This window comes from Haliotis asinina, chromosome 3 (genome assembly GCF_037392515.1).
Source record: "Haliotis asinina isolate JCU_RB_2024 chromosome 3, JCU_Hal_asi_v2, whole genome shotgun sequence".
In the NCBI taxonomy this organism is placed as follows: domain Eukaryota; kingdom Metazoa; phylum Mollusca; class Gastropoda; order Lepetellida; family Haliotidae; genus Haliotis; species Haliotis asinina.
The window spans coordinates 84,865,364-84,878,141 of record NC_090282.1 but is presented as its reverse complement, the minus strand read 5'-3'; the positions used below and the strand labels follow the sequence as shown (position 1 = coordinate 84,878,141).

The following is a 12,778-nucleotide window of genomic DNA, read 5'->3' as shown; positions in this document are numbered from 1 at the left end:
ATGGTAAGCATGCGGGCAGCATGGTAGAAGTGGACGCAGGTTCAGCTGAAATATGTGTAAACCACTCCAAAAGCTGAACCAGTGTTAATTTAAATGAAATCATATTCGGATTTCCACAGGTCGTTGACTTTAATCCGTGTCGTCCATTATTGCATATACAGGTGTTTGATGGGGAACTGGTATATCAGCTGTGGTGCCTGACACACAGGTATGGATGGGGAGGCGGTGTCTGGCCCACCAAGATATGGATGAAGAGATGGTGTGTGACTCAACCAGGTATGAATGGGGTGGAGGTGTCTGACCCACCAGGTATGGATGGGGGGAGATGTCTGACCCACCAGGTACTGATGGGGTAGAGGTGTCTGAACCACCAGGTATGGATGGGGTGGTGGTGTCTGGCCCACCCAGATATGAATGGCATGGTGGTGTCTGACGCACCTAGGTATGGATGGGGTGGTGGTATCTGGCCCCCCAGATATGGATGGGGTGGTGGTGTCTGGCCCACCAGGTATGGATGAGTTTGTGGTGTCTGACCCTACAGGCATGATTAGGGTGATGTTACCTGGCCCACCCAGGCATGGATGGGATGGTGATGTCTGGCCCACCAGGTATGGGTGGGGTGGTGGTGTCTAGCCTACCAGGTATGGAAGGGGTGGTGGTGTCTGGCCCACCAGATATGGATGAGGGGCTGTTGTGTGGCCCACCAAGTATGGATGGGGTTGTGGTGTCTGGCCCACCAGGTATGGATGGGGTGGTGGTGTCTGGCCCACCAGGTATGGATGGGTTTGTCGTGTCTGGCCCACCAGGTATGGATGTGGTTGTGGTGTCTGGCCCACCAGGTATGGATGTGGTTGTGGTGTCTGGCCCACCAGGTATGGATGTGGTTGTGGTGTCTGGCCCACCAGGTCTGAATGGGGTGGTGGTGTCTGGCCCACCAGGTATGGATGTGGTTGTGGTGTCTTGTCCACCAGGTATGGATGGGGTGGTGGTGTCTGGCCCATCCAGGTATGGATGGGGTGGTGGTGTCTGGCCCACCAGGTATGGATGAGTTTGTGGTGTCTGACCCTACAGGCATGATTGGGGTGATGTTATCTGGCCCACCCAGGCATGGGTGGGATGGTGATGTCTGGCCCACCACATATGGATGTGGTTGTGGTGTCTAGCCCACCAGGTATGGATGGGTTTGTGGTGTCTGGCCCACCAGATATGGATGGGGTGGTGCTGTCTGGCCCAAAACGTATGGATGAGAAGTGAGGAGGCCAACAAAACGGACGATAGTCAGCTCTTAAGAACGGGGGACCCTTCATTTAACCACAGATATGAACGTATTTGTGACATTTTCACCTGCCATTCACATATTTCAACGTGCACCTGTGCTAAACTGCATTTGAAGTTAGCATAATCATCCAGGCCAGCAGGTGTCACAAAACCAGTGGACTAATCATGAGCCTGAAAGTACGGCTTTCTGTCAAGAGAGGGTGAATCATTTAGGTTTAAGGCTTGTTAAACATATTGCACGGCAGGTTCGAGAGGCCTGGAGACACCAATGTGGATAACCATCGGCCCCTACTGTGGGTCACAAAATCGATAGACTGGGTCCCGGTTTGCTATCCAGTCACCTTAGTATATAACATGTAAGGTGTATCACAGAAACACGGCGACATGATCGAAAGCCGGATAATTATGCACTCATCAATTAACATATCGTACTTTGAAGGCCTCACAAGTACCAAAAGGCTTTTGACTATATTTCCGATGTGCGTTGGGGGCATATATACACAGGCTTGCCGAGGGGATGCATTTGTTGGTTTGTATTAAATCGACATAGAAAGAGTTGCTGTGCCGGAACACAACAGACGGGTAGGGGAAAACGACGGACGGGCAAGGGAATACGACGGACAAGGAGGGGAAGACGACGGACTGGCAGGGGAAGACTATGGATGGGCAGGGGAATACAACGGTCAGGGAGGGGAAAACGACTGATGGGCAGGGGAAGACGACGGATGTGGAGGGGAAGACAACGGACGGGGTGGGGGGGGGGGAGAAAATGGATGGGGATTGGAAGACGACGGACAGGCGGGGGAGACGACGGAGAGGCAGGGGAAAAAGGCGGTTGGGCAGGGAAAAACAACGGACAGGGAGGGGAAGACGGTGGATAGGCAGGGGAAGACAACAGACAGGGAGGGGAAGACGGCGGATAGGCAGGGGAAGACAACGGACAGGGAGGGGAAGACGGTGGATAGGCAGGGGAAGGCGGCGGACAGGCAACGGAATACAACGGACAGGCAGGGCAAGACGACAGACGACTATGGTGAGACGACGGACTTGCGAGGGAAGACGGCGGACGGGTTGGGTTCTTTTTCTAACTGCATCAGTCGCCGGGTAATTGTTAGGGATGTAGCTTGCTGTACAATTCATTCCAACCAAAATCTGTTATATATCCATGTGTGTTCGTGATATGGAAGCTAACTTGTTTTCATACAGACTTAGCATAGGATCGATCTTGTGTTTGTTGGATTTGAGGATGCCACCTCTTGTTTTTCAAGGAATATGATACGTAACCAGTTTCAGTTATCAACAGCTATGCATGCATAGAGAAGGGATCCACACACCCACAGTTCGTTCTCTGGAAATTGCAACCGGAAAACTAAATGAAGCCAGCATGCAGTGAGCCCACTTTGTATACATGGCTTCAGTATCACAGACATAAAACACATTCGGTGCACCCGTCACAGTTACCGAGTATAGCGTACTTTACACAGTGAAGTCAGGGTGGCGTTAAAACTGTTACATTACTGAACCCGCGGTCCTGATGAAGACCCCATGGTTAATAACTGAAGGATCAGGAACAGGCTACCATCAGATGATTCAAAATCTCTATCGGCATTTCGATTACAGGTCACACTAACTCACATTATGGAATGCGACCCTAATGACAGCAACAAAAAATACTGTAACATTATTCACGGGGACAGTACAACTGCTTCAGTTAATTTTGGTTGTCATATACAAGGTTAAAAAAAACATAAAGCCGATACTGTATCCTTACTTTTATGAATATTCATGAAAAACAGAAAAATACGTTGCAATTCTTACCAGTCAAACATTCGAGACCACACACTTGATAGTCTTTAACTAGAAAACTATAGTATCTTTGATTCCGGGGTAATTTATTGTCTTATGCCTTGAGCGACCGTGTCAAGCTGTGACATCGCCAGGGGTTCTTGAATTAAGACATTCTATTTTCCTCCCAAACCAAAACCGACTATTTGTCTCTGCAATATTTGTCTCGTTTAATGTTTTCTTTTTCAATAACAGGGCCGAAATCCGTAATTGCTTTTCTGGCATTGCAATTTCGTCCCCAAAGATCCTTTGACTGACTGAACAATAATAAAGGAATGTTAGCTATGAGAACCGGTCTTCCATGAGCGGAGAGAGTTATGAGCTGTTACGCACTCTTAAACTCAGGTGAGAACAATTAGCCTCCTCCTTGACCCCTGAGGCGACGGAATGGGTGGTAATTGCGATCCGCCATAGCTGCCAAGGACGACAAAACGTGATGACGTGTAACGCAAATTGATGACGTAATTCACAGTTAATGGTTCCATGGCATTCGTCAATCCCCACTGGGCAGCAGATAAACGGTTAATGGTAAAATGAGATCGAAATAAAACCGATTTAAGTTTTGAGTGACAGTGAGTTGTACTGGCAGATTTGACAGTAATGAAATGGGGAGAGGATAAACAGAATGTTATTTTTCACTTTGAGAAGGTTTTCTTTCAAAGGTAACGGGTGTTTTTATGATTGACCTCTGGTCAAGGTAGACGTGCCATAGGGAGGGTGACATCTGAGCACGGTGGGCGACGAGAGTCGCCCTGGTCAATTTCGACACGTTCTCCTTTGTAGGCCGACATTGCGGGGAGTTTGCCAAAGGACGGGTTATTTAAATACGCCATTGTCATCCAGTGTACTTCTTTGAAATATGCTTTCCCCGTCTGAAGGAGATAATTATGTTTCATTTCCATATTAAGGAGGGGGAGCGATGGTGCGTGGCGAAGGGACGATGAGGGTACACAAAAGAAGCAGCACGCATGAACTGACACTCCAAATAACCCAGCTTCCCGTGGTACAGTCCACCCGAGACAAACGATCAACCACCATAGCATTCCCCTCGAGCACATTGTTACACCTCCCAACTGAAAATAACAGTCAACGGAAAAAACAAGCTCTCCCTATCACACATTGAGGTGGAAGAAGCATGGAGAGAAGAAATCAGGCAAGAACAGGGTGAGGAACTCAGGGGTCGGGTGTCGCCGCTACCAGGCTCCTGGCCCCTCCTCTCCTCCATATCCTTACCCCAATCTGACGACCAGGGAGACACCGAGGGAAGCCGATACCTCACACCCGACCCGGTCAACCAACACCTCCCCCGACACCTTTCTTTCATGGTTCATCTTTGTCGTGATTAGAATATTTTCCCTTCAGAATGTAATAATTGGAAAACCCTCTTGGAAACTGCCTAGCTAAAATTACAAATTCATGCAATTTCCAGATTACAAAAACACCCTGAAGAAACTTGTACGGTTTCGTATCGATCGTCTATCACGTCAAAGCCTTGAACGCAGCGATGGGTTTCAAAGCGGGAGGTGGATCTCGCGATCCCAGCTGCACGCTGGTGTCAGTGTTATCATCGCTTTATAACTCTCTTTATTTCCTGTAATGTAAGGTGAGTGGCATGTATTCATTTCCTACATGGAATACATGATCGAAACTTTGTCACTTCCACACCTAGAGTAATACTGCAACAAAGCTGTGCACAGAGCAACCAGATCAGAACGATGTTTTCTTAAACAAGTAAGGACTGAGATTTCTAATACTAGAACCTAGAGAGCTGTTATATACTTAACTACCAATAATGAAGGTGACTTAGTTTACGTATACAGACTGATGGCACAGTGCGTGCAGATCTCGTAGATGACACAAGCACACGCACACGCACACGCACACGCACACGCACACGCACACGCACACGCAGGCAGGCACACGCACCCTTTTTACGAGTTATATTACTTAGGTCAGTGTTGCTCTCCAACATTTTTTTCCACATATACCCGGGGAGCCCCGGCAAAGCCCCTTGACACCAGTACAGCGAGACACCAGTACAGCGAGACACCAGTACAGCGAGACTAGACGATATTTTTCCTCGCACTACGCCAACTACTTTGAGCTGATGGCAAAGAAAAAAATCCATTAAAATAAAGCTCGGAGCGTTATGTCGGCGGCTTCAAAGAAGGTGATTTGCAAAGGAAAATAAAGGTAAGCCCTGTTGACGAAGGTGTGAAGATATGTCAGCTGAGTGGTAACATACACTGTAGCTGTTCACAATGTCGTTACGACTGAAGAGTCTGCTTAAGGTGGCATTTCTCTCTTTATCTCTAGTACTCACTGTCACTCCTTTCGCCACCACCATTCATGCTCATCATCCCACTCGATACGATTACTGTTATTCAGCTCAACGTGATTACTGACTTCCTTGCTCATCGTCTCACTCAGCATGATTACTAACATCCAACTCTACATGATTACTGACTTCCTTCTTCACATGCATCTCGACATCATTACTGATCTCACTGCTCACCATCCATCTCGACATCATTACTGATCTCACTGCTCACCATTCATCTCGACATCATTACTGATCTCACTGCTCACCATCCAACTCGACATCATTACTGATCTCATTGTTCATCATCCATCTCGACACCATTACTGATCTCACTGCTCACCATCCATCTCGACATCATTACTGATCTCACTGCTCACCATCCATCTCGACATCATAACGGATCTCATTGCTCACCATCCATCTCGACATCATAACTGATCTCATTGCTCACCACCTCACAAAAGGCGATGTCGGGTCTTAACGGGCCTTGACGGGTCTTGACCTTACTTGACGGGTTGTGTGTTCGTGTTGTGGTACACAGAATTTCAGAGTTGATGTTTGCGTTAGTCATTAGTGCCAAGGAATTAATTTGTAGAAATTGACCCCACTGTTCTTTCCCGTTAGCAGTAAGTTTGTGCCATAAAAAATATATATCCAGCCCCAGCATCACAGTAAATACCACCCCAAATGGCCACGCCGACCTCCTGGTTGTCCTGGAATTCTTCCACATACATAAACGGCAATATTGAATCAAATTACAGAAATCTCGGTCATCAGATTTATCGATTTCTGACTGATTTGTATATTCCCAGAACATTCGACCTTATTGCCCCTTTACGATATTTGAATAATCTGTTTCCCATCGTGAGATGAGTGCTCCTGTTTGATTGACAGCTTGATAAGTCCATGGTCATTATGTAATAAGGGAGATAATGGCCTATCGTACTGACCAGTTGTAGCTTTGAAAATACGCTTTATTATGATTCTCTAAACGGCTAATGAACTCTCGGAGCCACTTTCTTCGAACAATAGGTCAACTCTCAGTCACAAAACACATTTCAATGTAGAAATGAAACAATGGCAATGTAATATAACCCCTAATGAAGAGACGTGTCATCCAAACAAATAGCTCTCGCTAAACTATTGTGTGTTGTCAGTTTGTATGCGGGTGACTTGCTGGGGTGAGTTTGTTGCATGAGTGCTCGGGTGAGTACTAGGGTTCATTGCGTGGGTGAGCTGTGTAGATGAGTGCTAGGGTGAGTTGTGTGGATGAGTTCTAGGGTGAGTTGTGTGGGTGAGTGCTAGGGTGAGTTTTGTTGGTTAACTGTGTGGTTGAGTGCTTGGGTGGATGGCTTGTTGAATGCGTGTTTGAGTGAGCGAAATTTATACACCGAGCCCTTCTGCGTTGATTGTGCAATACGCCTGTTTAAGGTTTTGTATGGATTATCTCGAAAAAAACCCATCATAATGATATAACATTGCGTGTAATGTGTTGCGTAATGTAGATGCATGCTGACTGTTTTCAGTGAACTGGAGACACGTCAAGTGTTTCTTGAACATCTATTTATCTTTTGTTGTAGTGTTTGGCCAATCAATGTCTCTTATACAGTCCAGTCGCTGAACGGAAAATGGTGATGTGACACGACGGATACTAGGACTCTGAGCAAAATATACGTTTGTGTATCGTTCTGACAATTATTCACAATAGAATGTGAAGGCAAGTAATAGATACACACTACATGAAAAGGAGTTAAGACAAGACTCAGGTAAATTCAAGCATGAAAACGCCGCCAGGTGATAGCCTAATAAACAACTGACCCAACAGGAGACATGAACGCTTTTCAGTAATACCCAGACAGAGCTGCGCACGGATACCGTGACTCCGTTTGGAGACACCAAACCCCAGCACCTATATCTATATAAATATTGATTGAAATCCAACTCTTCATTCACCAAGCTCATAAAGGTCGTATCTGTGTGACCTATGACCCTCTGTCTCTCCTGACTGACCACGGCGCTGGCAACTCAACCCAGATCCAACCAACTCCAGTGGGGTCGCGGGGATGTTTGGGGTCAGCGGCCATGTGCAAAGGCGGTTTAGTGATTCGGCGTTAAATTAGACGCCAATCTTGAGCCCCCATCTAACCTGCTTGTATGAGAAATCTTGCCGTTTATCGCTTCCCCTCACTGCCCCAAGGGTCGGATTATGAAGTAACATTTTATTGTTAGTTGCTAGGGATCGGCATTGCAAGGCTTATATAGCGTCGCTCTGTGTAATCGGTGTTTTGTAACATCAGCATGTTTGGTCATGTGATTAAGTATTTCAATACAACATTTGTCGCCCCATGTACATCAGCTCTTACGTGAATGTTACGTCGTGCTTATACCTGGCGTTTGTTGTTGTCCCGGACACACGTAAACATTCCAAGTCCAGTGAGTGACCTTGGCAGACATATCTCACTCCTGCTGGCACCGCCAAGCTGACACTGACGTCATGCCGTATCGTGTATCTGTAGTCAGTATGTCAGATGACCAATAGGCAGGTAGTAATACTACTTCATGTTTGTCACAGACGTGCAGCCAACAACATGATATTCCACTCACATGATGCTCGGTGGATAGATAGTCCAAGGGCTTAAGCATTGCTTTGCACACTGTGGGTCCGGGTTCCACTCCCAACGTCGGTACGATAAACCCAGATAATATGCTTTGTGTATCGTACAAAGACAATTTCGCGCATTATATGGGCGCGAGAGAAAATCAGGTTCAATTTTGAATTTATTAATGCTACAAACATAATCCAGATATAACCGCGTTATTATCTTCACTGCGATGTTTGCAAATGTCCTCATTTATTCCGACACTGAAACATTTATCATACTTCCTTGGAGCATCAATATAAGGCATAAAGTGGTCTTTCAATCATTAATAAAACATACATACTGTGACTATGGCGCCAAAGGTCAGTCGTTTTCAGCAGTTGGACTGCTGTCCTTTTTTCAATCATTGTCAGATTTGTTCAAGATAAACCGTAAACAAGCTCTTCTAAATGCAAACGTGACAATAACTCACGCTAAACACAAGGCAAAAGGTTACTTCAGCCCCCTTATCCGGGCTGATCATATCTCCCTAACGACAGTCAGATTTCGGAGATGAGTTGCCGCTGTTGAACGCTGTTGTCAAACACTAAATCGATGTCACATTTCAAACTGGTTTTATCGCAAAGAAGCGATCGGTGATGTCCACCAGTAAAGTTTTCTATTAAAGCAACAAACCTATTAAGACCAGTGCAACAATCTGATCAAATCCCCTTAGGGATGGTCACGTGATGGACTAGGCTCGTTCTGGAGACTTAGTGTTCGCGACAGTGGTGTCTGAAGAAAAGATCTTACTTGATATGATCACCGTGTCTCTATGATTGATATGATCACCGTGTCTCTATGATTGATATGACCTCCGTATGTCGATAACTGATTTTATGGGATGACTTGCTCTACTCACTTAGATGAAAAGTTTACTCTGATTTGAGAGTATACCTATCAATGTCAATGGATGAAAACATTAAGATGAGGTGTGATAATGTATAAATGAGACCAATCAAAACGTGAGATCTGCTTCCTTGCTGATGCTTTTACTTAAAAATATATGGTCAGAATCCTGACATTGTCTACACGAGGACAATCGATCCGGATCTTCGACATATCGAGAGAATGATTTATCAAACGGATTATCCAATCGACCTACCGATATATACTCGTTGTTGTATCACATTAGACTAACAACTAGTCTCTGAAATGAACGTATATTACAGAAAAAAAGCTCACAGTAAAATATCAAATATAATGAAAAGGAGCCCGGAGATTTTCTTTATTTTCAGAAGCTGAGTATTTTTTGACTTGCCACATTTTCTGGACATTCTTTGATATGTTTGCTTCAGGGTTTGTATGACAGACTAGTGTATGACAGACTAGTGTAGTGACAGACTAGTGTATGACAGACTAGTGTATGACAGACTAGTGTATGACAGACTAGTGTAGTGACAGACTAGTGTAGTGACAGACTAGTGTCATATATGATGCCATATTAACTGATGAGCTGGACGTGTATACTTTAGATGACGTGTGTGATGTATAAAAACATTTACAATGGGTGTGCAGTTGGCGTGCGTGTCGTGCTTGTCAGCGATGTCCTAGTCCGTTACTGACCACAGACCAGTCTCGGGGACACCTTTGTGTACAACCACAGACTCATTTACGACCTCCATAACGATAAAGCAGGTTAGGGTTAACCAGGAACTAAGCGTAAAGAGGGCACTAGAGACTGGAAACACGAGTAGTCTTGTCAATGTTGCTATGAAACGTTTAGCATAAACCTAGAACCAGAGCATCTAGTTTATAGTAATATATCTGCATCCCCCTTTAAAAGATCAATGTATGTTGACACGCCAGCCCAGTTAAATCATTTCCTTCAATCCAGTGACCATCTCCAGAGCCCAAAGTAGGTTGCTCAACCTAAACTAGACCCAAAGTAGGTTACACAGCCCAAATTAGACTAAAGCTTATAATCATAAGTATATAAATTTGATAGTACCAAACAAACCTATACAAACTGAAATGGAGCCCGGGGAGACCAGAGATTCAGAACCCGAACCTGAGGAAATCCACACTTGCTTCATACAGGGCTTTAGTATTGCAGAGAGGGCTTGGCAGTAAGGGAAACAATGTGATTCAGGGGCCGTGAGACAGACTAAGCCCAAACACCCCTCGCTAGTCACCTCAACACATATGTGTGACACTGGCAGCCTCAAACGAGGGACTCGACTCTCACCCCCTACCCTCACCCCCTACCCTCACCCCCCTACCCTCACCTTCTACCCCCAACCCAAGATAAGAAGGCTCTGATATGTATCTAATTGCATGTATAACCCAGATATAACGGCATATCTATCTCCAGGAAATCTACATTGTGTCCTGCGGGGACTCGGCTCAACTGACCGCGTTACGCCAGAAGATGATGGGGATTAGGAAACGGCGATAAGCGAAGCCGCCACTGACAACGTGCTGGGGCCGACATGTTACGGAGAAGCGTTGGTGTCATGATAACAACATTCACGCTTTCGTTAAACATTATTCAGCTGTGGATGAAGATAAAACGCCGGGATATATCGATACCTTGGTTATCAGCGCATGTTCATGCCCTCTGCACCTTGGTGGAGTTGGTATTGCTCTATCACGAATATAACATGGAGAAAACTAACCTTTGCCGTTATATCCTGTATATTTACATGAAAGGTGACTAGCCATGACTGTTTCTTTGAAGAACCATAAAATTGAATTTATGTAAGGAAGTTGTATTTCTTTCTTGTTTCATTGTCTTTTCTGTGGGATGCATAATATATTTTCCAGACGACATATCACACCTTATTCTATATAGGAAATACGTTTAAGAACCACTAGTCTAGGTGTGGTATGGTATACGTTTATGAACCACTAGTCTAGGTGTGGTATGGAATACGTTTTGAAACGGTGTCGGGCACACCATGAGGTACCTGAGTTAATTTCTGGTTTTCCTATCGGTAATTGTTAAGTCGCATATACGCATTCATTACACCGGGAGTTGGTTCAAACAGTTGCAATGGTGAGTATTGTTTTCCGGCACTATTAGCAAACACCAAGCCTTCTACTGGCGGCGACACTACTCCTTCACTTCATGCATTGTTCTCATGATGGGAAATGTCACAGCTGTATTCCATGACGACAGTCTGTGTTCGACATGGTCTGGGACGGCAGGCTAACCATATGGTAAAAGATCGTCACGTCGAAGACCCCGGTTCGATACCCCACATGAGCACAACGTGTGAAGTCCACCTCTAGTGTCCCCTGCCGTGATATTGCTGGAGTATTGCTCAAAGCGGCGTAAAACCAAAATCATTCTCACAACAATTGGTGTCAATTTGGGATAAATTGGCAAAAAAGGTTGTCTCATTGTTTTGGCCAAAATATAGTTACGATGGTGATATTGTTTGCTGTGAAAACGTCTGGTGGACAGTGACCAGTGTATCAGGGATGGACAGTGACCAGTGTATCAGGGATGGACAGTGACCAGTGTATCAGGGATGGACAGTGACCAGTGTATCATGGATGGACAGTGAACAGTGTGTCAGGGATGGAGAGTGAACAGTGTATCAGGGGTGGAGAGTGACCAGTGTATCAGGGATGGACAGTGACCAGTGTATCAGAGATGGGCAGTGACCAGTGTATCAGGGATGGACAGTGACCAGTGTATCGGGGGGGAGAGTGACCAGTGTATCAGGGATGGACAGTGACCAGTGTATCAGGGGTGGAGAGTGACCAGTGTATCAGGGGTGGAGAGTGACCAGTGTATCATGGGTGGACAGTGACCAGTGTATCAGGGATGGACAGTGACCAGTGTATCAGGCGTGGACAGTGACCAGTGTATCAGGGGTGGACAGTGACCAATGTATCAGGGATGGACAGTGACCAGTGTGTCAGGGGTGGAGAGTGACCAGTGTATCAGGGGTGGACAGTGACCAGTGTATCAGGGGTGGAGAGTGACCAGTGTATCAGGGATGGACAGTGACCAATGTATCAGGGATGGACAGTGACCAGTGTGTCAGGGGTGGAGAGTGACCAGTGTATCAGGACAGATCCAGGGACTACCTTGACTAAACTGACAGCAAGCTGCTCTCCCTCAGCGTCCGTGCTATCTTGGTTGAAAAACAATTATTCCAGGGTATTTTCCAAGTGATATTCCATCAGTCTGGATTACATACAATATATCCAGCGTATATGAAATATGCAACAATCAAGACTAGTGAAGAATATATACGACCCTTCTGATCGTCGATTTACCATATGTCTTAAATGTGATACACCTCATCTCTAACAAACACATTATGGCCACCATTTCTCACTGTCGACTTTCAAGACCATTTCTACCCGTCGTCTAGATGGTGTGACCCAAGCGTCATGTACCAACACAATAATGACTTGTCTATCGATGAATATTCCTGTGACGGCCTTGAGCCATGACTCCATATTTATCTGTCTGGAGTTGAACCACAAGTCAACAAGTTTGGTATCAGATTGTTCATACTTTCCATAATATCTTATTCCCCACTGAGATTAATCTGTATCTTCACCCCCGGGCTGGACCGTGCTCTCACTCTGTATCATACATTCATTTATCCAGTATAGATGAATGCTTTCAGTACAGATAGACTGGCCTCTGCGGTGTGCATTTACATTGGACCATGTTCGTACACACCGCGCTAGTCTATAAACAGGGTGAATATTGTTTCAGTGTAAATAG

The 12,778-nt window shown here is 45.5% G+C and overlaps 1 protein-coding gene across 1 annotated transcript; it reads left to right on the top strand.

The window, feature by feature from the left end:
- Positions 1 to 676: 676 nt before the first annotated feature.
- Positions 677 to 10,347, top strand: LOC137279105 (S-antigen protein-like). Its single transcript, XM_067811581.1, has 3 exons — positions 677 to 971; positions 1,991 to 2,348; positions 10,248 to 10,347. Exons 1-3 carry the CDS (start codon positions 677 to 679, stop codon positions 10,345 to 10,347), a joined length of 753 nt encoding a protein of 250 aa, XP_067667682.1.
- The last annotated feature ends 2,431 nt before the right edge of the window (positions 10,348 to 12,778 follow it).

Bases quoted from the DNA above. Each gene is read 5' to 3' on its own strand.
- LOC137279105 (XM_067811581.1), top strand. From the start codon at position 677: ATGGATGAGGGGCTGTTGTGTGGCCCACCAAGTATGGATGGGGTTGTG. The intron at 972-1,990 runs GTATGGATGGGG...ACTGATGGGCAG, and splicing joins TGTGGTGTCTTGTCCACCAG to GGGAAGACGACGGATGTGGA. The intron at 2,349-10,247 runs GTTGGGTTCTTT...TGACACTGGCAG, and splicing joins CGAGGGAAGACGGCGGACGG to CCTCAAACGAGGGACTCGAC.